This window comes from Pan paniscus, chromosome 10 (assembly GCF_029289425.2).
Source record: "Pan paniscus chromosome 10, NHGRI_mPanPan1-v2.0_pri, whole genome shotgun sequence".
NCBI lineage: Eukaryota > Metazoa > Chordata > Mammalia > Primates > Hominidae > Pan > Pan paniscus.
The window spans coordinates 85,960,518-85,985,478 of NC_073259.2; the positions used below are offsets into that span (position 1 = coordinate 85,960,518).

Here is a 24,961-nt window from a genome sequence, read left to right on the forward strand (position 1 = left end):
TCGGCTTTGTCTGTATTTTATTCTGGCTTCTTTTTATCTGTCTATTATGGTATCTCCATTTTATTTCAGAGAATTTTATCAAACCCCTGGTAAACCTCAATTCTCTGTATCAAGCATGAGACAATAAAAATCTACTTGGAAGCGGCCAGGTGCGGTGGCTCACTCCTGTAATCCCAGCACGTTGGGAGGCCCAGGCAGGCGGATCACAAAGTCAGGAGATCGAGACCATCCTGGCTAACACGATGAAACCCTATCTCTACTAAAAAATACAAAAAAATTAGCCGGGCGTGGTGGCGGGTGCCTGTAGTCCCAGCTGCTCGGGAGGCTGAGGCCGGAGAATGGCGTGAACCCGGGAGGAGGAGCTTGTAGTGAGCCGAGATCGCGCCACTGCACGCCAGCCTGGGTGACAGAGCAAGACTCCATCTCAAATAATAATAATAATCTACTTGGAAGCTATTTGTGCGTGTGTGTTTGTGTGTGTGTGTGTGTGTGTGTGATGCACATAATGGTTAATGTCTTTTGTGATTCATTATAGGCCATCCTATAATGATGGCCAGCTGATTGATTCACTGGGTACCATGAGTGTCAGTATCTGTTGATCTTAGGGATGATCATTGTTGTCAAAGACAGATTTTTAAAATCTGACTGGAGTGAGGGTGGAGGATATGAAATCCTATATTCCTGAAGGAGAGGGTGCCTGGGAAGCAAAGTCAGTTGCTGGGGTCTCAACATAAGTATACATAATTTTACTTAATCCTTTTGTTTTCATTTCCATGCCTTTACCTTTTGTCTTCCTGATAACCCTAAGTCCGGATTTTCCCTAAAATATGTCCTGGCTTTTGATGGGAGAATGGATAGGCCGGCAGCAATATAACTCTTGAATTTGGTTCATCCTACCTTCCATTTGATCTGATGCTCATACTTTCTGAGCCATTCTGGGGGTCTGTGGGAAAATCTGTTTGCATTACTCTGTCTCCCTCTGCAGGCTTCTGTGGGTCCATCTTCCTTTACTACTCTGCTACATGTGTATCATTCTTTCATCTGCCTTCCATACTCATATATTGTGTTCATGGAAGATAGAATTTGGGTTAAGATTTTTTGTTCTTGCTGTCCTGTGGGCAATTTCTTAGTAAATATAGGGCAGAAAACTATTTTATCATCTAGAATACAGAAGTCTTGTAAGTAATCTGTCTTTACTTTCTTGACTCTAAACTTGACTCTAAACTCCATAGCTGCACTCAAGTTCAAGTTTAGTAACAGGAGCATGGCTGTCATTTTCATGTTCCCTACATGAAAATAAACTTTCACCTAAAAATCTTAATAAAGCCTTCTTAGCTTCAGATATTATTGCTTTCTGCCCAACCCTTACCTGATTCCTGGCCTCTTCCTTTAGTGTTTCCATGTGCCCCTTCCCCATGTTCTGGCCAAATAGAACTATACAAAATTCTCTGAAATCATGAGGCTATTTCATAGCTCTGTTCCTTTGTAGATGTAATTATTTCTGCATATTCTGCATGGAATATGCTTTCCCCTTCTTTCTGGTTGTCAAATCTCATCCTTTTATGTGTCATTTCTCAATCATCATTCTTCTGTAACCTTCATAGTTATGTTTTACTCTTTTTGCTATTTTTATTTAAACTAATTTTCTCTTAAAAATGGAATAAATTGACTTCATAAGGGACATTTTTTTTTGAAGTTAAGTGGGAGCTATTTTGTGATTTTTACTAACACCTTAAATTACTCGATCAGATTTGCATTTTAAAGCAATCACTATCTGTAGTGTATAGAATAGTATAATGCTTAGCCTGCCTGCACTCAGAAAGTGTTTATAGGACTGTTAGAGTGATTGGGTGAGAGATGATGAGAAGCGACCCAGGGCAATGATAGTAGCAATGGAGGAGTAGAAGGGTGAAGAGATGTTAAGGAGATAAAATTAACAGCACTAGGTCAGAGATTGAATGAGAATGACAGAAAAAAAGTAAAAGGAAATTATCAGACTTCACTTTATGTTTACTTTATAATTTACTTGCCTTGATAGACCATCCACCGATCTTATGGGGTAGTCAATTCATTAATATTCACTTTTAAATCAAACTCCAAAGTTGAGATTTTTGAAAAACTTCATACAGTGTCAGCTTTCATTTTGATGTGAATATTGAGGTGAACTATCTGTACAGACTGAGGTGAACTAGCTAGATGGTGAATGTATTACATATATTGTGACAATATGATGTTACCCAAAACTTTTAATGGATTCGGTTCATAATTATACCACATGAGCTATTGAGATTTCTAGAAGGCCTACAAGAGTCATGAGATTGGACTCATTCACAGATCTTTTGGTCATATCAGTTCTGTAACAACAACTGCAGATCCAGTCTGTGATCAGCTTTTCAAAACGTCTAAAAATAGTATGTATTGTGTCTTAATCCCACACTGTGATTTTGCAACCTTCTTTGTCCAATGTTGCCTACCATTTTTGAATTTTTGAGTCTTAAAACTGTGGTGTACAAAATTATATCTTTGAAAAAATATATAACTTCACCTTTTAAGACTCTTTCTCTGTATAGTAGGAGAAAATGTATTTATCTCAGTTCAAAGTAACATAATCACTTTCAGTTTAAAACTCAGTGTTTGAGGACCAGGCTCATTCAGTTCCAGATTCTTCCTTTTCTTTCTGCAGTGATGGGTTGGGGAGGGTTGTTGATTGTGGTTACTTATTATCATGGCACCAGGGGTGACACAGCTTGCTCATTGCCATTGCTACCCACCAAGGCTGCTATCTGATGAGTGCCCAAAGGTAGGATTCCTGTCATACATAACTTGACTTATTTTAACCTATCCTCACATCTTCGGTGCCCTTTTTGCTTTTCTGTGCCAGCTCTATACATCCTTCCTGTCCTGATTTCAAGTGCTCTCTAGGATCACTTCTTTCTTCCAGAAAATTCCATATGGCTCTTGGGGAATTAGAAAAAAAAAGTATGCTTTCCTATACTGTTGTGGTCAATGTTGTCCTTTGTGATTCCATTCTCAGGTCCAAATGCTACTTTGAAACTCAGTCCAGAGAGGTAACCTCTTCAATCTGTTCTAGGGCTCCTTTTCCTTCCAATTCTCTTCCCTATACCAGTTTTTCTTTTTGTGGGAAAAACACTTACTTCACTGATCACCTTTCCCTAAGATATGATTTCTGGTTGCACTTTATATGCTTAGTCTTTTGCTGCTTTTTAAGATGTAGAAGTCCAGTTATTATCATAGAAACCCTTGGTCTTCAACACAATTCCTGTTATGTCTTAGAAGAACCTATTTAACTTTACAAAGCCAGTAATTTGAACATACCAGGGAGCAGTGCTTATAGAAATGTAATGCTACTGCTTGAATGTTGAAGGAAAACAATAATGTTTTAAATAAGTACAGGGTTAAAATTAGCTCAGCTAATATTTTTAAATCCTCTGATTATATTCATAATATCTTCTAATCAGGTTACAGATTAGTGTGTTTTTATTCAAACAGACTTTTAACTTCAGTGAAGAGGCAGTCTTTCCCCTATCACTTCTCCCTACTTCTTCGATTATTTAGGATTCCTTAAAAATAAGTTACTTTATCCCATTGAAACACATATACCTCTATGTAGTGTATGGAATAACAAAAATAGTTATAATCATTTTTATATAACTGAGTGGTAGGTTACTTATAAAATACTAACCAAATGCTAAAATAAATAATTTTTAAAAATGTAGGAGCAGCTTGCTGTGACAGACAAGGATAGTATGTAATACTGTCAGTAGTAAAAAAAAAATCACGAATGTTTAGGACTTCAAGGAAAATCAGAGTAGACCTTTTTCTGATGTTGTTTCTTCATAGCAGGTTCACTTCTCAAAAGACATACGGTATCATATATGTTGCCTTCTATTTCATCCTCATATTTATAGTGAATAATGAGCACTGTAAGAGAAATATCATAGAGGCAAATGATGAAGCTACAAGGTCATTACAACTTCCTGCAATTTTCCTTAATTAGTTAGGTAAACTATATTTGGATGAATATATATGATTTAAGAGTTTAACAATAATAATGGTTTACAATATTTCTCATGGTTAATGGAAATGTATTTCATATTAAAGCAGTGAGCTACTAATAACAATATTTAACATAGTGAAAGTCCATAGTCCAAAGTATAAATTCATTAAATCCTCACAATAATTCCATTGGTTGAGGTATTAGTCTGTTTTCACACTGCTATAAAGACATCCCTGAGACTGGGTAACTTGTAAGGAAAAGAGGTTTAATAGACTCACAGTTCTGCAGGCTCCAAAGGTAGCATGGCTGGGGAGGCCTCAGGAAACTTACAGTCATGGTGGAAGGTGAAGGAGAAGCAAGATCATCTTATGTGGTGGGAGCCAGAGGAAGAGAGACAGCCAAGGGGGATGTGCTACGCACTTTCAGAAAAACCAGATCTCATGAGAACTCTATCAGAACAGCAAGGGGAGAAGTCTGCCCCCATGATTCAGTCACCTCCCACCAGGCCCCTCCTCCAATACTGGGAATTACAATTCAACATGAGATTTGGGTGGGGACACAGAGCTAAACCGTATCAGTAGGTTATAATATTATTGCCATTTTACAGATGAGAATACTGTGGAATTTAGAGAAAAGAAATGTTCAATCAAAGTCTGCACAAATATTAAATGGCAGAGCAGACATTCCAACAATGTGAATTGTTCCTCAAAGAATACATGCTATTGCATAATAGGCCCCAAAATTCATGCTGATAAATGTAAAATATACCATGATACCTTTGATTTTTATCACTTTTAATTATGGTTAATGAATGATTATGCATGCAATTGTACTAGAATTTCTAAGTAGCCCTCTTGTAAACGCAATCTCAGTAATTCTTCTGAATTCCTTGAGATAAAATTATTAGATGGGATGATATTTATATTCATCACGTTGAAGTTCATCAAAACACTCGAAGAAGACTGGCTTCAGATTTCCAGAGATAAATCGTATTGGAAGCTTTAGCCAGAACATTCATGATTAAAATCTTCAATGACCCTTTTACAAAAATTACCAAACACTGAATTATGATTAGTTTGATATTGTTCCCAATTATACCAATTTCTTCACTTAAAAAACTATAATTAATTCATAGCATAAGCCTGCAAAATACATTACTGCACATTTTGTAACTCATTCAGCTGAAACTAAAATGTTAAATACTGTGATTATTATTTTTGTGATAATGAACCGAGGGCAATTTTGGAGTTCAAATCCAATTTCAGGACCTGATTTCACCATCCTGTTGTATTTATTTAAAGATCACATTCTAATGACAGTTGACAAGGTTGTTTGTATTCTCTCTCATCACGGCATTACGGTACATTTATTGATGAGTTTTAAATACATTTTTATACCATGTGTCCTTTGCTCGAAGTCTCCTTAAAGACACAACTCATTTTTCCACCTTTGTATTCAACTTACACATATACAATTTTGAAAGAGAGAAGTATGTTTGTATATAATATTTTAAAATATATTTACATGTTACTTTGTAATTTTTGAAATATTTCACCATCTAGATTATAATATCCTTTTGGAAGGCACTGGTTTTCCCTCTCTTGTCATTTCCTTGGAGGGTCTCAAGTATCTTTTACGTATGGAAGACACAGCTGTTTATTAGAAGGAACAAATAAAGTGTACTACAATTATTTTTAAATTTGCATTAAATTTCTTTATACAGCCATTGCTCTCACTGATTGCAGCTGAAGTTAGAAATACGGCCTGAGCAAAGTTTCAGATATTAGAGATGCTGGACATATCAAAGCCCTTAAGCTTGGGATTCCTCTGGAAGAAATTCTGGATCAAACAAAAAATGATTTGTGAGCTAAAACACAGGTATTACCAACAAGGTATCTTGAAGCCAACTAGCTGGCCTCCCATTTGTTTTCTCACCTAAGTCCCAGGATGAATTTGGATAAAGGATAAGGAACTGTTGACATGCATTTGGAGAATGAAAGTATTCTTATTTTCACTTTCCGTTCATATCATTTTGTTTTTTATTTAAACAAATGTTTTTGTATAATTAATGTTATCATAAAACAAAACAAACGAAATACAGTTTGATGGAAGTGGTGTCACAATAGAGACATTACAGGTCTGGATGAGAATATGACAGCCTTAATCTGTTACTTAGATTTTCCTGAGTTCAGATGGCAGACAGATTCACAACATCTGTGAAGTGGAAGGCAGGCAGAGTTAGTGATAGGAGTAGTGTCAGAAGCAATTACTACAATTTCTTTAATCTTCTGATGCCAGCCTTCTCAATTTTCTTAACATTTGTGAAATTATAACTTTAACAAGTATTTGTTGGAAAGCTATCACAGCAAAATAAAACTAGATGCCATGTGATGATAATAATAGCAAGCATGTTTTTTCATGACTAGCTTTGTGACAGATGCTTTACAAGTGCTATCTTATTTAGTCCTGGCACAATCCTATAATGTAAGTATTATTTTTCTCCTTGTTTTACAACAAGACTTTTTTTTACAAGAGGAATCTGAAGGTTAAGTAACTTGTCCAGGGTTCCACTGGTAGTAAGTGGTCTCAAGTCAGATCTGTCTGACTCCAGAACTCATTCTCCTCACCCTTGTGAATCCTTTTTCAACCCATGGCCCCAGTCTTTGTCTATGGACAGATCGGCACAACTCAAGTCTGACTCAACCTGAAGTTTCTACTAGAAGGCCAAAACAATTCTATCATTTAAATGAAGTGTTAAGAAGGGGAGTGTGCTCAATGTTTTAAATTCTAAACAGTATAAAATCCTTCCAAAAAATGTGTGATCATACAAATATAATCAAATCTTAACTGAGAAAAATTATTACCAAATAAAAGCATCCACCTAAAAATCATGTATTTGTGTGCTAATTCAGGAGACAGTTACGCAAGTAATTTTTCTTACCCTTCAATATCTTCAACATAGAGATCATGGATATTAATAAAAGGAGATGCAATTTTGCTCTCAATTTTTCTTATGCAATGGGATGCTTCCAGTTGTTTACATCTTTCAAGAAACTTAATCACCACCAGATATGTACTAGTCTTCTGATGCCAGTAGGACTACTTTGTATTTTCTAATAGAAAGGAACACTTTTTCTTCTGTGTTATAATCTTGTGATATTTAGACCCAAGATTCATTCAAAACACTTAGCAGCCCCATTTCTAGGTTTTTGACATATAACAATACTAGCATATGAGTTCAGGAAGGTACACATATCAGGCTGTCTCTTGCAACTTTAGATATAATAGAAACACATTTAAACAAGTCAAATATCTATCAACTGGGGGATTGATATATATAATGCAATATTAAAAATAGATGAACATACATGAAATGGCTCTTAGAAAAGCTGTTAAAATATTGTTACTTATAAATTTGAAAATGCAAAATAATATGTAAAATTTGAGCCAAATTTGGTTAAAAATGTCATCTCGTGTGTGTGTGTGTGTGTGTGTGTGTGTGTGTGTGTGTGTGTGTTCTGTGGCATAGTGTGAAGTGCAGTGTAGATACATCAATTCTAGAACTCTTCATACCAAATTATTCAAAAAAGGACAGGGTTGAAAGTTGTGGGGAGACTTTCATTTTTTAGTTTCTATACTTCTGGTTTATTATTATTACTTTTTTAAATGTGAATTTGCTTTGTTAGAAATGTTTAAAAAGTTTTTAACAGGCTTGGCATTTAGTGTTCATGACTATAAAATGCAACTTACCTTTTCAGCCTAATTTTCCCTAATTTTAGACATTCTGCCTCAATTACAGTTTTTACTGCTGTGTCCTAGATTTCTTTGCCTGTCGGCTTTTCTATATGTTATACCCACTGCAAGGAAGGTCCTTCTCCTCACTTCTCCTGCTTAGGTTCTATGTTATTTCCAGTTCTAATTCCAGTGCTTCTAACAATAATTTTAACAAGCATATTTCTTACTTTCTTTCTTCTATTCTCATTTCAAATATTTTGTTTTTCTGTTACATCACATCATAGACTGCCTTGTAATAAATCCACTAATATATGCATATGTACCACCCATAAAGCTGAAATCTTCATGCTTATTTTTCCCTTACAATTAGTAAGTATTCTATTCAATTGAAAAAATTAACAATGTTTTATTTTTGTGAAATTTTTGTAGAGTTTCAGCTTTTCTGTATATCATGATCTGCTGTTGAAGAGACACCTCTATTCTACGTCAAATTGTCAATTTTGTGCCTTATAATCCACTTCTGAATTCTACATTGTAATTTCTGTGTAATAACTCCATTTGCTGCCTCTATTCTCTCATATAAACACATTTCAAGAGGCTTAAATGGAAGACGACAATCCAAATCAAATTTCTTAGACAGGAAGGTATTTGTAATTATCTCATAAAATGATGCCAAAATCTTGTCACATACCGTATCTCACATGACAAATTCAATAGTGTTCTCATAGAAACACAATTTTTTATAGTAATGTTTCTATGTAAATCAGTCCGGGTGGGTTTCTTTTACATGAACAAGGAAGATTGTTTTCAAAATGATAGAAACAATAAAGAGAGAGAAAACCCAAACCGATTTGCAACGGGAGTTTCCTCAGTAGTCATCCCAGAGGGAAGTTTTGCTTTGTCACAAGTGACTAGCCCTTAATTTTGAGAGTGAATCATCCCCTTTGAAATGAGAGATAAGTTGGGGAAAGAGCTGTTTAAAAATTACTTTACAACTATTTCCTTTAGAGCTATGACTTCTTAAACTGGAATGTGATCCAGAATAGCTTCCCTTTGAATCCAACATTTGTCTTCAGCATTTTATTGTCTCTCTTTTCCCTCACCCCATCTCGCTTTTTCCTTCTCTCTGTTCAACAGATTTACACTGACTGGGCCAACCACTACCTAGCAAAATCAGGCCACAAACGGCTGATCAAGGACTTGCAACAAGACATTGCAGATGGAGTACTCCTAGCAGAAATCATCCAGATTATTGGTAAGCCCTTCCTTCTGAAAGAAAGCATGAAAGTCTCTGCTCCCATCTCTTTGGTAAAGCACAACTTAAGTTAAGCGCCTTACTGAACTGGTCCATGTGTCTCTGAGATTCATGTAGCTCTCCCCTGATTTAGTTAAAATGTTTGTATGAGGATGTTTGAAAAAGGCAGTTTGGCCATACTTTTAAATAACTGGAACTGTATCTTTATATACATAAACTTGCTAACCTTTATTGAATCATTTGAATTGAACTGTCAGAAATGAATGCTTCATTAAACCATATGTCTCCCATGTGTGTATTTCGTTAGCTGGAGCAACTCATACACTCTGAGATGCCTTGAAACTGTATCCTGATCCAGCAGGGACAATTGTGAAAGGTTTCATGTCAGCAATCATTTGGCACAGGCTAAAGAATTAGCAGCAACTTCCTTCTCACTCATTTTTTTTTTTTTTTGCCTGATTTGTGCATATAGAATTGGCGGCTGTTAATAAGTGTGTCTTCTTGTACACTGCTTGGAAGACAGAATATATGTAGCAGGAGCATTTTTGCTTGGTATTTTTTTTTTCCTGTTTTCATGTGTGTGTTTCACTTCATTGCTTAAGCATGTCGTTCTTTTTTTCTCTCTTTTATTTTATCTCTTGGCTTTAGCAAATGAAAAAGTTGAAGATATCAATGGATGTCCTAGAAGTCAGTCTCAGATGGTAAGAATCATATTTATTCTCAATATATAATGCTGATCTTCACCAGAATTAATTGCATTTGTAAATGGATATTATTTTTTTTCTGCATGTCTTCCTGCTTAAGAAACCATTTGATCCCATTCTCTCATATGTATTTGCGTGGGTTCAATTTAGGCACATCAACATCATTAAGTGACTCCTATATACACATGACATATTTCCAGATGTCTTATTAGATCCTTGACTTTTTTTTTGTTCTGCTGTTCTGTATAATTTAACACTGGTCTTAATGGTAGTAAATTTCATTTCTACTTTTAAGTGGATTATTTTTGTCTGAACAACTGGCTTAAAGAACAGGCCTTGCCATGTGCATTTTAAAATTTATAAATAGTATTTTCTTTGTTCATAACAAAGTCCAGTGTAAACACATGGACTCTTCAACACTTCTGGAAATAGTTCTCAAGGCATGCTGCTGTAAGTTTGGTGAGCAGTGACTGATTTTGAGATATGATTCGTAGTCTCTTCCAGAAAGCCTTCGGCCTGGATATCTGCCTCTTTCCCAGCTATCTCTTATCTTTATCAACCAATAAAAACTTCAAGTTTTATAATAAAGTCAAAGAGTAATAAACTGCAGAGATAAAAATATGTTTCTTAATTAAAAAGCCACAACTTAGTTTTATAGGAAAACCTGAAATATAAAATGCCTTAAAGTTACATCAAGCAGATATAATCAGGAATGACAGCCGAAATCCACAAGATGAAGCTTTCTCCAAAACTTTTCAGCACAGAATAGGCATTTTAAATGAATTTAATGAGTTCTTAGTTGTCAGAAACTTGGAAGAATAAAAAAATCTCTGAACTTTTAAAATATACTGACCTACTTTACTTAATGTCAGAAAACTGAAATCCAAAATAATAAACATAATTTATTTCTAAAAGTGATTAACTATCATGTATATTTTTAAAATAATTGGCCAGATGTGGTGGCTCACACCTGTAATCCCAGCACTTTGGGATGCCAAGGCGGGTGGATGACCTGAGGTCGGGAGTTCGAGACCAGCCTGACCAACATGGAGAAATCCTGTCTCTACTAAAATTACAAAATTAGCCAGGTGTGGTGGCGCATGCCTATAATCCCAGCTACTCGGGAGGCTGAGGCAGAAGAATCGCTTGAACCAGGGAGGCGGAGGTTATGGTGAGCCGGGATTGTGCCATTGCACTCCAGCCTGGGCAATAAGAGCAAAACTCTGTCTCGAAAAAATAAATAAATAAAATAATAAAATCAAATAATAAAATAAATAAAAAATAATTACTCCCAGGACCTATTATGATGTCATGAACTCTGTGTATATGGTTGTGAAAAAAATCACTGTAAAAGAAAGGATTTCTATACAATCCTTCAGTTTTAAGGAAACTTCCTGATCTAATTACTCTAAGTGACTCTGTGGGAATTAATTACAGTTGTTTTCTGAGGTTTTACTGTGAACAAGCCAAATCAGAAGACATTTAGACCTTGATACAGTAATAAGCTGTGTGATGTTGAGAAAAATATGTAACTTCTTTGAGCCTCAGCTTTCTCATCTGTAAAATGAACCTTAATTAGAATGTGACAATGAGATATGTATGTGAACATCCTTTATTAACACAACTAAAATGCAATGCAGAATAGTATTGCTACAAACTTTGTAAAGGACACATGGGTGGATTAACACCTGTTGAAAGATTTTTAAGGCTTTCAGTTAAAAAGCTCAACAGTCCCCTGAAACCATAATTATGTTTCTTAAACCCAACATGGTTGCCTTTGCTTTCATTATTTTTACCATGAGGAGGTGTTGAATAATATAAAACATTTTAAGTCTAGAAACTCTCACCTACTTGGCTATCATTCCAATTTGATTCTGGGATTACAGAGAATTCAATAAACAGGCAAGCTTATACTCAGTGATGGAAAAACAATTCCAAAGCTCATAACAATGGTTAATAGAGATGCTGTTTTTACCTATTTATCTGAAACAGCTGTTCCTAGAGACTCTACAAATCTGTGAAAAGAGTCTCTTGAGTTTCAGACTCTGTTAATTTTTTTATTACTTCTTATTCCTGTTAACTGCAAAATATCATGTTACAGATATTATGCAAGTTATGTTGATATTTCCACTTCTGATTAAAACAAAATAGAAAGACCACAGTCTGAGAAATGCAAATGCTATAAAAAAGGTAGTTTATTCAGCCAAAAAGCATTAGTTGAAATCATATCGAATATTGACTAAGAATGACTTAGATCCTCATTTCTTTAAGATGTGGTTGAATTTTGAATCTGAAGTTGGCATGCCTTCAATTTCTTGATTCAGAAAAATACATATGAAATAAATGTAACTTTTTTGGCTGAATTATTTTTGCCTCTGTTCTTAAGAATTTGTGTAAGCACTATTAGTGAATACAAATTCCAGACTTTAATTGAGACAAGAATGAAAAGGAAAGATAATTATGATAGCATGACTAGGCTTATGAATTTCATGTATCTACTCCAAACAGGATGTTGCCTGTTCCTTGATTGCTAACACTGGGAGGTGCTACATTAGTAAGAGTGAGTGGTATACTTGCTCATAGGACTACTTTGGCCACCTCTTTTTGTATACCTGGTCTCTTGTGGCCTTTGGTTGCTGTTGGTGCTTAATAACAAAAGATAAAGTAAAATTAGGCCTGCTGCTATTTTTAATCACGAAATGTTTTTATTTAAATGTTAAACTTGCTACCCTTTATTGAATCATTTTAAGCCTTTAAGAATAGAAGATCCCTTTTGTTGTATGAATCTACAATGTATTGATAAATTTCCATAGTAGCCAGGTAATTCACATGCAATCAATATTTACTAAGCACTGAGTACAAAGTATAATAACATTTGAATGAACTACACTTGAGAATTGGAGGAGCAAATGTTTAGATAAATAACAGCAACAGTTACATAGGCGAGAACAAAAAGGACTGAGAATGGAGTAAGTTTGGTGCATTCCACAAACAAATAGAAGGCACTGTGGATTAGGCACAAGGAGAGTTGTTTGAAGGGAACAAGGAAGCCTGATAGTGTAGGGCCAAAGTAAGGAATTGGTATGGTATTCTAACTCAGGGAGACTTTGGAAGACTTTTAAAGCTGGGCTGTGGTATGATCCAATATAAATACTTTAAAAGATCACCCTAGATACTTTATGGGGATTATAAAGTAAGTAAGTGTTGGTGTCCAGTTGAATGTGGGCGACGGAGAGTACCGGGAGCTTAAAATGGCCCCAATTTTTTAGCCTGAATGGGTAAGTAATTACCATTAAACAAGATGATTATTATAGAAGCAGAAAAAAATTTCTTTAAAAGGTGGAGGGGGTTCATTGTAGTTTCTGGATATTAGCCCTTTGTCAGATGAGTAGGTTGCGAAAATTTTCTCCCATTTTGTAGGTTGCCTGTTCACTCTGATGGTAGTTTCTTTTGCTGTGCAGAAGCTCTTTAGTTTAATTAGATCCCATTTGTCAGTTTTGGCTTTTGTTGCCATTGCTTTTGGTGTTTTGGACATGAAGTCCTTGCCCATGCCTATGTCCTGAATGGTAATGCCTAGGTTTTCTTCTAGGGTTTTTATGGTTTTAGGTCTAACGTTTAAATCTTTAATCCATCTTGAATTGATTTTTGTATAAGGTGTAAGGAAGGGATCCAGTTTCAGCTTTCTACATATGGCTAGCCAGTTTTCCCAGCACCATTTATTAAATAGGGAATCCTTTCCCCATTTCTTGTTTTTCTCAGGTTTGTCAAAGATCAGATAGTTGTAGATATGCGGCATTATTTCTGAGGGCTCTGTTCTGTTCCATTGATCTATATCTCTGTTTTGGTAACAGTACCATGCTGTTTTGGTTACTGTAGCCTTGTAGTATAGTTTGAAGTCAGGTAGTGTGATGCCTCCAGCTTTGTTCTTTTGGCTTAGGATTGACTTGGCGATGCGGGCTCACAAATTTACAAGAAAAAAACAAACAACCCCATCAAAAAGTGGGCGAAGGACATGAACAGACACTTCTCAAAAGAAGACATTTATGCAGCCAAAAAACACAGGAAAAAATGCTCATCATCACTGGCCATCAGAGAAATGCAAATCAAAACCACAATGAGATACCATCTCACACCAGTTAGAATGGCAATCATTAAAAAGTCAGGAAACAACAGGTGCTGGAGAGGATGTGGAGAAACAGGAACACTTTTACACTGTTGGTGGGACTGTAAACTAGTTCAACCATTGTGGAAGTCAGTGTGGCGATTCCTCAGGGATCTAGAACTAGAAATACCATTTGACCCAGCCATCCCATTACTGGGTATATACCCAAAGGACTATAAATCATGCTGCTATAAAGACACATGCACACGTATGTTTATTGCAGCATTATTCACAATAGCAAAGACTTGGAACCAACCCAAATGTCCAACAATGATAGACTGGATTAAGAAAATGTGGCACATATACACCATGGAATACTATGCAGCCATAAAAAATGAGGAGTTCATGTCTTTTGTAGGGACATGGTTGAAATTGGAAATCATCATTCTCAGTAAACTATCGCAAGAACAAAAAACCAAACACCGCATATTCTCACTCATAGGTGGGAATTGAACAATGAGAACACATGGACACAGGAAGGGGAATATCACACTCTGGGGAGTGTGGTGGGGTAGGGGGAGGGGGGAGGGATAGCATTGGGAGATATACCTAATGCTAGATGACCAGTTAGTGGGTGCAGCACACCAGCATGGCACATGTATACATATGTAACCAACCTGCACAATGTGCACATGTACCCTAAAACTTAAAGTATAATTAAAAAAAAAAAAAGGTGGAGGGAGGAAGGTGATGAATTCATATTTTAACATGTGGAACTTGATGTATTTGTTAAAATATCAATTTGGAGGAAACTTAAGGCTATTAGACATGTGTTTCTGAAGGTCAGAAAAGAGTATTGGTTAGAATATACTGAAAAAATAGGTAATATTTGAAACCATGGACAAGAATGGAATCTTACAGGAGGTCTGCATAAAGTCACAGGAGAAGAAACCTGAGGTTTTTCACTCTAGGAAATATAAATATTTATGTGATAGAGGTATAGGAGTCAGGAAAGGGAAAGAGTGTTGAGAGAGTGAGACTATTGTTGAGGAACAGAATCACAGATGTGGACTGCTAATCCTTAGGGAAGATGCAGTAGCTGAAGCTCTAATACGTGGACTACCCCAGCAAGTCAGGGCAAAGTAAGATGAGCAGAATGTGTAACATGCTGTCAAATGTTATGCAGCTAAATAGCTGGTATACTGGAATGTGGTATTTCTTTTTGGTACTTGGGTAGGCATTGATTACCTGTATGTGAACATCTTCTGTAGAGTGAATAACGTGTTAAAAAGTAACTAAGAAGTGCCAATATCCATTGAGTCATGAATAATTTTTCTAAGAGTGTCCTGTTAAGACACTGTTAGAGAAGAAAAAAAAATAAATAGCTTGAGAAGAAGACAGAGTTGAGGGGAGTTTTTGCAAGGGGGGAAGAAAGCATAGAAGGAGGAAGCAGTAGAGGGAAAGAAAAGGGTTCAGAGGAATGAAGTGGTAAGTAACTATACCAAGTCCTAAAGGAAGTAGAAGAGGAGGAAATTTTGGTCTGTGTGGAAGATTTGATATTGGAAAACAATAGGGATACATTTGTTTCTGTATCATGTCATAAAAGGTTATGATGGGGTGAAGATACGGATACTTGAAAAAAGTATGTATGTAACATATTTGTATAAACACAAATCTCTACATAGCAGCTACCACTGAAAGGATTATGGCCGGAACAGGGAAGAAACACATAAATAGAGGCAAGTTATTTGAAGGATTCTAGTTCTGTAGGGTATAATGTACTATATTATTCTGCTTTTACAACTTACATAAGTGTTACATGTATTATTTTATGTACATCAAATATACTAAATAATTTCAAAGTAGAAAAGAAAGTATATTAAATAGAAACTAGAGGAATTTAAATTAATATAACAACTTCAGAATTTTAGATAATATTAATGTGCTTGCTTTTCATGTGATTTTCTAATGGTTTAATGGTTACTTTATTTATTATTATTATTATTTTTTGAGACGAAGTCTCACTGTGTCGCCCAAGCTGGAGTAAAATGGTGTGATCGTGGCTCACTGCAACCTCCACCTCCCGAGTTCAAGCAATTCTCCCTGCCTCAGCCTCCCGAGTAGCTGGGATTACAGGTGCCTACCACCACACCTGGCTAATATTTTTTAATTTTTTTAATTTTTAGTAGAGACGGGTTTTGCCATGTTGGCCAGGCTGGTTTTGAACTCCTGACCTCAGGTGATCCACCCATCTCGGCCTCCCAAAGTACTGGGATTACAGGCATGAGCCACCATGCCTGGCCATGGATACCTTATAATAAAGAAAAATTCTCCATATATATATGTGTATATATATATTGTGTATATATACAAATATATGTACATATATACATATATATATAATGATAGCACTATGACTCAAAGGAGTGGAATATTGCTATATACATACACATATATATGTGTAAATATATGTGCGTATGTGTGTGTGTGTGCGTGCACCTTATAAAGAAAATTTAACTCTATATAATATGTGTATGTGTGTGGATATATATAATACATGTATATACAATCCCAACAATAATTCTTTTGAATAGCATAGTCCAAAGAGCACATATTTAAGAAAAATATGAATTTGTCCTTTTAGCACTTTATTAATATAATTACTGAGATATTGTGGTTCATATTTATCTTAAGTTTCAAAGTCATGGTTATTTTTCTTTGATGAGCTTGAGACTAAACTGGTCCTGGAAAACAGCACTTAGTTTGTTGGAGCTTAGTCAACACTAAATTTAACCTTATCCAAAGATGAAGTTACTAATGTGGATGGCACCTGTTGAGTAATTCCTAGGTGGGCGGCATCAGGATTCAAAATATATACTGCATGTCCCAACTTTGGTGAGCTTACATGAGGAAATAAATTAGTAAACTATAAATACCAGGAATGTCCCAAATGCCCAGCAAATTAAAAATAGCAAAAATATGTCCAACATTTACTTAGAATGCAGAGACACAAGTGCAAGTTTCTTAGACAAAAATGTTAGACATGTAGGGTAAAAGTTGTTTCAAAGACATTTAAAACATTTTTTAAATACACCATTATATTTAAGGATCTTCAAAAATGCACAGAAGAATGAGGACATCTGATTATGTGAAATAGTTACAAACCAAGTATTAGACTATGTAAGACAGCTAAGGATCTGGCAAATGTATTTCACAGCTTGTCCTTCCTCTTTCTTGGCTCTATTTTGTCATAATAGTTCAATTGTTTTCCAGCCACAACCTTCAACCTAAGTTTTTAGTATAACATGTATGTTGTTTACAATTTGCTGATATGAATATTTTTGGCTTCTTATTCCTTTTTAAATCCTAGTAGCTGGAAAATTAGATTTAGGTCTTTCCTGCCTATCTGATTCCATGTCCGATAGGGTTATGGCTCCCAGAATCATTACTGTTATGGAATTCACATCTTTATCCCATTTGGGATAGAAATTTCTTGATCCTATTTCTATTGCTTATAATTATCTGGAAAGTGAAACTATTCTTAATAGTAAAAAAAAGCCCATGTTTTTATCAGTAGCCTGTCCTTTAAAGTTTTATTTTTTTCAGCTACTGCTTGTAATCACTCTTCTTTTAAAGGATTTCTTTTTTTTTTTTTTTTTTTAGGTAAGATGAGATGAGGTTCTTAACCAAATAGGGAAGAGATAAAATACTGGAATGCTCTTAAAGGTTTAATAAAATCTTATATATGGCATACTGCAAAATTGTAGCACTATGACTCAGAGGAGTGGAATATTGCTAAGTTAGTCCAGTCACATGATCCCTTGACTTTGAAAATATTCATCTTCTGGAATGGCTAGAAAAAGATAGCTTAATGAAGACAAATGCTTTATTACAAGTAGAGTTCTGATCTATAAAGAAATACTAAATGAAAATCTTTACTTTGTATTTTTCTTAATGATTTCATTATTTTTATACAGATTCAAACTTCGCAAAAATATGTATAAACTACTAGTATCAGGGAATTTATATGTAAGTTATTAGAATATCACCTAAATGATTTTTAAATCTGCCTGTCTCTAGAGGTTGCTCCACACACTAGTCAAGTTCAAATGAAGTAATTGACATAACATGGAGGCATTAAGAGGCAGTGTGTTTTGTTAAAAGAACAAAGGTGACTGGAATTCCAATTTTGTATATATGACCCAGGAAAAGGCATTCAGTAAATTCTCAAGGCCTCTGCTCATTTCTGCAATGAGGAAATTGGACAGATAAACTCTAAAGTCAATTGGAATTCTGATTTGCTACCTTGATTTAAAAAAATGCCAAAGATGATGATTTCTCTTCAGTTTTAGTAAGTCTAATTTACAAAGAAAAACAGCAACATGAAATCATTTCGTTGTGGGAATTCTTTGGTCTGCCATTTAGAAATTAAATAAAAGTTAAAAATACAAGAACGCCTTGTTGCATTAACTTTATATTATAGAATGAATAGCTTAAATGTTGTTCTTATTGTTGTCAATATTTATACTTGTTTGTGTAATTAATACAATAAATAGAAATTGGAATAAAGTAACGGTTTAAATTACAGATTTTTTCTTTGCTTTTGAAGAGAAGAAATAATTTTTAAGGACATTAAAATTTATATATGCATATATAACTATTGCAAAATGTAGTTGATATTTCTACTATATCTTTGAATATTGACCACTTTAATAAATAATTGGCATATTTTTATCCCGATTTTTTTGTACTTAAAATGCTACAAATTGTTTTTTATTGGTAGCCCAGTATTACTGTAAACACAAAATACAATCATTGTATTTGAAGACATATTTCATAAGAATCCTTTTATAATTTTAGCTTTTGACATTTAATAGTTGGTGTTTTTAAGGAACTTATTGCTCCTTCTTTTTCAATTGCCCCCCCCACTGCCAAACTTAATAAAATTATCACTTACAATAATCAGTGGAAAAATATTTAACAGTAGGACAATTTTAACAATCTTAGTTTAGGAAACAAAATATTAAGATATTTGGCCATTTTCAATATGAATTGTAATACTCCTATCTGAAAAAAATCTGTGATAGTTTATATATTTAAATTTTTTCAATGATAAGAAAAAAGAATAAATAAAATAGGGAAACTCTTGTTCACTTAACCTCTGTGTAATCATATGCAAAATTTATCTTTGATCAGATAAGTATTTTGAAATGTAGTAGATATGCCAAAGCTAGTTGCTTCATGAAATTATATTTAAATTATTTTAATATGAATTCAGTTAAAAACTGAATTGTGTGGATAGATACAGAAAATATATTGACATTCCTTGTTACACTCTGAAAAATCATATTTCACACCTGACTTCTATTAGCCATGTTTCAAACATAACAAGAAATACTGGGAAATCATTACATAAAAACATACAAATTTAGAGAAAGATCTGATAGTTCAATGATGTAATTATCACTTATTTATTGAATATCAATGGTATATACCTAGTGCTGTGCTAGGTGTTTTGCTTATGCTTTTCATTTAGCCATCACGGCAAACCTATAATGGAACTGCGTCTCATTGAGGCGATCTGTGTCCTTTATTTAGTAAAGTGGAAAAATAATGGTTTGGACTCATGTTTATTTAGTCTAGGCCAAATTATCTTTAGACTTATTAACAAATAAATTTAACAAAATAAGGTCTGGAATTCAGGTCTTTGGATCTTCAGCTATTTTTTTCCTTCTCCTCCTCCTCCACTTCCTCCCCCTCTTTATTTTTTTAAAAACTACTTTTTTATAGCAAATTTAAGTTCACAGCAAAATTGGGAGAAAAGTACAGATTTCCTATCTACCCCTTTCCCTCACACATGCATAGCCTCCCCCAATATCATCATCACCCAACAGAGTAGTATATTTGTTATAATTAATAAACATATATTGAAACATCAGTATCACCCAGAATCCATGATTCACATTAAAGTTGACTCTTGGTATTGTACATTAGACAAATATATAATGACCTGTGTTACCATTATAGTATTATACAGAGAAGTTTTACTGCCCTACACATCCTCTGCGCTCCAGCCCCTGGGAACCAGTGATTGTTTTACTGTCCCTGTGGTTTTGCCTTTTCTAGAATGTTATATTGTTGGAGTCATACAGCATGTAGACTTTTCAGGTTGGCTTCTTTCACTTAGTAATATGGATTTAAGTTTCTTACATGTCTTTTCATGGCTTGATGGCTCATTTCTTTTAAGTGCTGAATAGCATTCCATTGTCTGAATGTACCACAGTTTATATTCAGCTACTGATGAACATCTTAGTTGCTTCCAAGTTTTGGCAGTTATGAAGAAAACTGCTATACATTTCCATGGGTAGATTCTTGTGTGAACTTAAGTTTTCAACTCCTTTGGGTAAATACTAAGTGTGATTGATGGATCATATGACATTTGTTTAGTTTTATAAGAAACCACCAAACTGTCTTCCAAAGTGTTTTATTTTGCATTCCCACCAGAAATGAGTGAGAGTTCCTGCTGCTTCACATCCTCACTAGCATTTGGTGTTGTCAATGTTCTGGATTTTGGCCATCCTAATAGATTTGTAGTGGCATTTCATTGTAACTATAATTTGAATTCCCCTGATGACATATGATGTGGAAATATGCATCTTTTCATATGCTTATATGTCTTCAGTATATCTGTTTTGGTGAGGTATCTGTTAAGGTCTTTGACCCCAGTTTTAAAAACCAGATTCAATGCCATCCCCATCAAGCTACCAATGACTTTCTTCACAGAATTGGAAATAACTACTTTAAAGTTCATATGGAACCAAAAAAGGGCCTGCATTGCCAAGACAATCCTAAGCCAAAAGAACAAAGCTGGAGGCATCACACTACCTGACTACAAGCTATACCACAAGGCTACAGTAACCAAAACAGCATGGTACTGGTACAAAAACAGAGATATAGACCAATGGAACAGAACAGAGCCCTCAGAAATAATACCACACATCTACAACCATGTGATCTTTGACAAACCTGACAAAAACAAGAAATGGGGAAAGGATTGCCTATTTAATAAATAGTGCTGGGAAAACTGGCTAGCCATATGTAGAAAGCTGAAACTGGATCCCTTCCTTACACCTTATACAAAAATTAATTCAAGATGGATTAAAGACTTACATGTTAGACCTAAAACCATAAAAACCCTAGAAGAAAACCTAGGCATTACCATTCAGGACACAGGCATGGGCAAGGACTTCATGTCTAAAACACCAAAAGCAATGGCAACAAAAGCCAAAATTGGCAAGTGGGATCTAATTAAACTAAAGAGCTTCTGCACAGCAAAAGAAATCTACCATCAGAGTGAACAGGCAACCTACAAAATGGGAGAAAAGTTTTGCAATCTACTCATCTGACAAAGGGCTAATATCCAGAATCTACAAAGAACTCAAACAAATTTACAAGAAAAAAACAAATAACCCCATCAACAAGTGGGCGAAGGATATGAACAGACACTTCTCAAAAGAAGATATTTATGCAGCCAACAGACACATGAAAAAATGTTCATCATCACTGGCCATCAGAGAAATGCAAACCAAAACCGCAATGAGATACCATCTCACACCAGTTAGAATGGCGATCATTAAAAAGTCAGGAAACAGCAGTGCTGGAGAGGATGTGGAGAAATGGGAACACTTTTACACTGTTGGTGGGACTGTAAACTAGTTCAACAATTGTGGAAGACGGTGCGGCGGTTGCTCAAGGATCTGGAACTAGAAATACCATTTGACCCAGCCATCCTGTTACTTGGTATATACCCAAAGGATTATAAATCATGCTGCTATAAAGACACATGCACACGTATGTTCATTGCGGCACTATTCACAATAGCAAAGACTTGGAATCAACCCAGATGTCTTTCAATGATAGACTGGATTAAGAAAATGTGGCACATATACACCATGGAATACTATGCAGCCATAAAAAAGGGTGAGTTCATGTCCTTTGTAGGGACATGGATGAAGCTGGAAACCATCATTCTCAGTAAACTATCTCAAGGACGAAAAACCAAACTCCACATATTCTCACTCACAGGTGGGAATTGAACATGAGAACACTTGGACACAGGAAGGGGAACATCACACACCAGGGTCTGTCGTGGGGCAGGGGGAGAGGGGAGGGATAGCATCAGGAGATACACCTCATGTAAATGATGAGTTAATGGGTGCAGCACACCAACATGGCACATGTATACATATGTAACAAACCTGCACGTTGTGCACAGGTACCCTAGATCTTAAAGTATAATTAAAAAAAAAAAACAGGTTGTTTGTTTTCTTGTTGAGTTTTAAGAGTTCTTTGTAAACTTCGGATGATGATTGTGTCTTCTGTAAATATTTCTGCTAGTCTGTGGTTTGTCTTCTCACTCTTTTGACACTGTGCTTTACAGGGCAGAAGTTTTTAATTTTTATGAAGTGCAGCTTATCAATTATTTATTTTATACATCATGTCTTTAGTGTTGTGTCTATTTTTATTTATATATTTGTTGCATGTAGATGTCCAGCTCGTCTCGCACTATTTGTTGAAAAGTTGATCTTTACTTCATTGTATCGCCTTTGCTTCTTCAACAGATATCAATTGACTATATTAGTCTGGGTCTACTTCTGGGCTCTCTATTCTGTTCCACTGATTATTTTCCCATTTTTTCACCAACCCCACACTGTCTTGATTACTGTTTTGATTACATGACTTACATCATGTACGTCATAAAGCTGTGTTGTGTCAGTCCTCCAATTTTGTACTTCTTCAATATTCTGTTGGCAATTTAGGTCTTTTGACTCTTCATATAAAGTTTAAAATTAGTTTGTTGATATCCACAAAATAACTTCCTGGATTTTGATTGAGATTGCTCTTTCTAAAAAAAATTATTTGGCTCCTCTGCTTCTCCCTCCCCTATGCCCAAACTTGCAATATAAATAAGAATTATTCTTCAATATTACACTTGTTTCTTCTATCTGTGGCAGGGATATAAACTCTCATGAAACTGGGAGAGGGAGTGGTTTTGTGAGACAAATAATGATTTATAAATTTTATGGTAAAATTATGAATTTGGCAAATAATAAGTTGTTATATGTAACTTGAGCTCTTTATATACATACATGTTTTTAGGTTTAGAAGAGTTTAATAACTTTATAATAAAACAATAAATTCCCTTGTTTGGTTTTGTTTTCTGGAACAAACTTAAAAGCAGAAATTTATTAAAAAACAAAAGAATATATCTTCAGGTCAATGAATACTGATGTAATTTTTAATAAATTATATTTATAACACTTTTGCCAATTATAGCTTATAATGAAGATTTAATATCTTCTATAACTGATACAAAATATTAAATGATGCTCATAATTCTCCAATTATCAAGTAAATTAAAGAAGAATAGTAGGGTTTTGAACAAAATATTTTATCTGATTATATCCTCGGGAACTTTCCATATCTATGTCTATACAGCTAGTCACAGACACACACAATTCTGTTCTAGCATACATGTGTTTATAGAGCTTAGCTCCATATTAGGAAGAGTATGTTTACGTATAAATAATTGAATATACCCTTCTCCATTTCTAGTGTGGATATATGTGTGTGTATACATACACACACACCCACACATGCCTAGAAACTTCTCAGTTTCTTACATTGTGTAAATTGCAATACCATGATGCAAATCCAGTTTAACTGCAAAATTTTTAATTACACCATAGGACCTAATTAATAAACGTACTCCTTGTATCTAATCACGGACCAACTAAACAAATAAACAAAAACCGAAGAGCAAAACCCAATTACTGTCCCCTATTCCTCTCCCTATTTTGCAACACAAACACATTTGAGATGGGAAAGGAAAGCCTGCAAGGTGTTCCTTTGCAATGACACAGGAGTAACTAATTAAACTGCACCTCTCATCCTCTCTGCCCCCAGCACTAAGACTCAACAAATCACAGTTCGAGGAAAAGGCCTGGAATTACGCATGCTCACAATGATCCCTGCTCAGCTTTGGGCTTGCCAAAGTTTTGATTTCTACTACTTTGCTGAGTAGATCCTTGTATTAGTTTCCTGTGGCTTCTGTAACAAATTACCACGAATTTGGTGGCTTAAAACAATAGAAATTTAACTTCTCACAGTACTGGAGGGCAGAAATCTCTATCATTGGGCTGGAATCAAGGTGTCAGCAGTACTGTACGTCTTCCAGAGGCTGTAGGGATATCCATTCCTTTCCTTTTCTAGCTTATGGTGGATGCCAGCATTCTTTCTTTTGCTTGAGGCCACATCAACCATTCTGTATGTTAATCTACCACCATGTAAAATGCATTGGATATTTGAGAAGTAATATACAAGTAGTTAAACTTGTGAACTTATGAAATGTGTGGAACAAATGGATTTTTGCATACCCATTTCTGTCTTTACCTTTACACTACACAGTTTTCATTCTTACATTCAACCAAATATTTATTGAGCCCCTACTTTGTTTGTACCTGGCACTATTTCCTAGCCATCTGCCAGTTGTGTAGTAAGCCTGAGTCAGAGGCTGCGAATAGCTTAGTGAGAATGTTTAAATTATAGTGGTAGTAAGCATAATGAGGCAGAAGAGCAAGCTCATTGCAGAAAGACAGGTTTAAGTTTTAGTTCTGGCTCTGCTCCTCATTAATTGTGTAAGCTTATATAAACTATGCTATCTCTCTGAGCCTCTACTGAATAAGAAAAATAATACTGACTTTACTAAAACTTACAGTGAAGATGAAAAGGGTTTTGTATATGGAGTAAATAGCATACTTGCTTATGACTCTGTGTAAACTTCCTTCCTGTGCTTGGTTGTTGAGTGGTGGAGGAGAACATAGAGAAGCTCCAAATCATTTTCCCTGCTTCCATTCTTTACATGCACGGTAGGATTTTTAAAACTGCAAATTGCTCACATAGTATCTTATGAGTTAGTGTATTACAACTGAATTTAAAAATGAAATATACTAAAATAGGATTTTTTAAAAAATTGGAGTGTATTTCAGATATGAGTAAAAATTGATTTGTGAAATTTTTATTACTATCTATGTATTAAATAGATAATAAATCTATGTATGTACTGTGTCGTCATTTAAATGGATGTA

The 24,961-nt window shown here is 35.0% G+C and overlaps 1 protein-coding gene across 14 annotated transcripts in view; it reads left to right on the forward strand.

The window, feature by feature from the left end:
* The window catches only part of NAV3 (neuron navigator 3), an 892,922-nt gene that overhangs the window by 608,740 nt on the left and 259,221 nt on the right, over positions 1–24,961 (forward strand). For 13 of the 14 annotated variants that reach the window (XM_008958338.6, XM_063593553.1, XM_063593552.1 and 10 more), the window contains 2 exons: positions 8,891–9,008; positions 9,657–9,709. In XM_008958338.6, coding sequence (XP_008956586.1) covers positions 8,891–9,008; positions 9,657–9,709 — 171 coding nt within the window. Of the gene's footprint in view, positions 1–8,890; positions 9,009–9,656; positions 9,710–24,961 lie in introns of those variants that run through there. The other variant, XM_055095931.1, reaches the window with a different exon arrangement.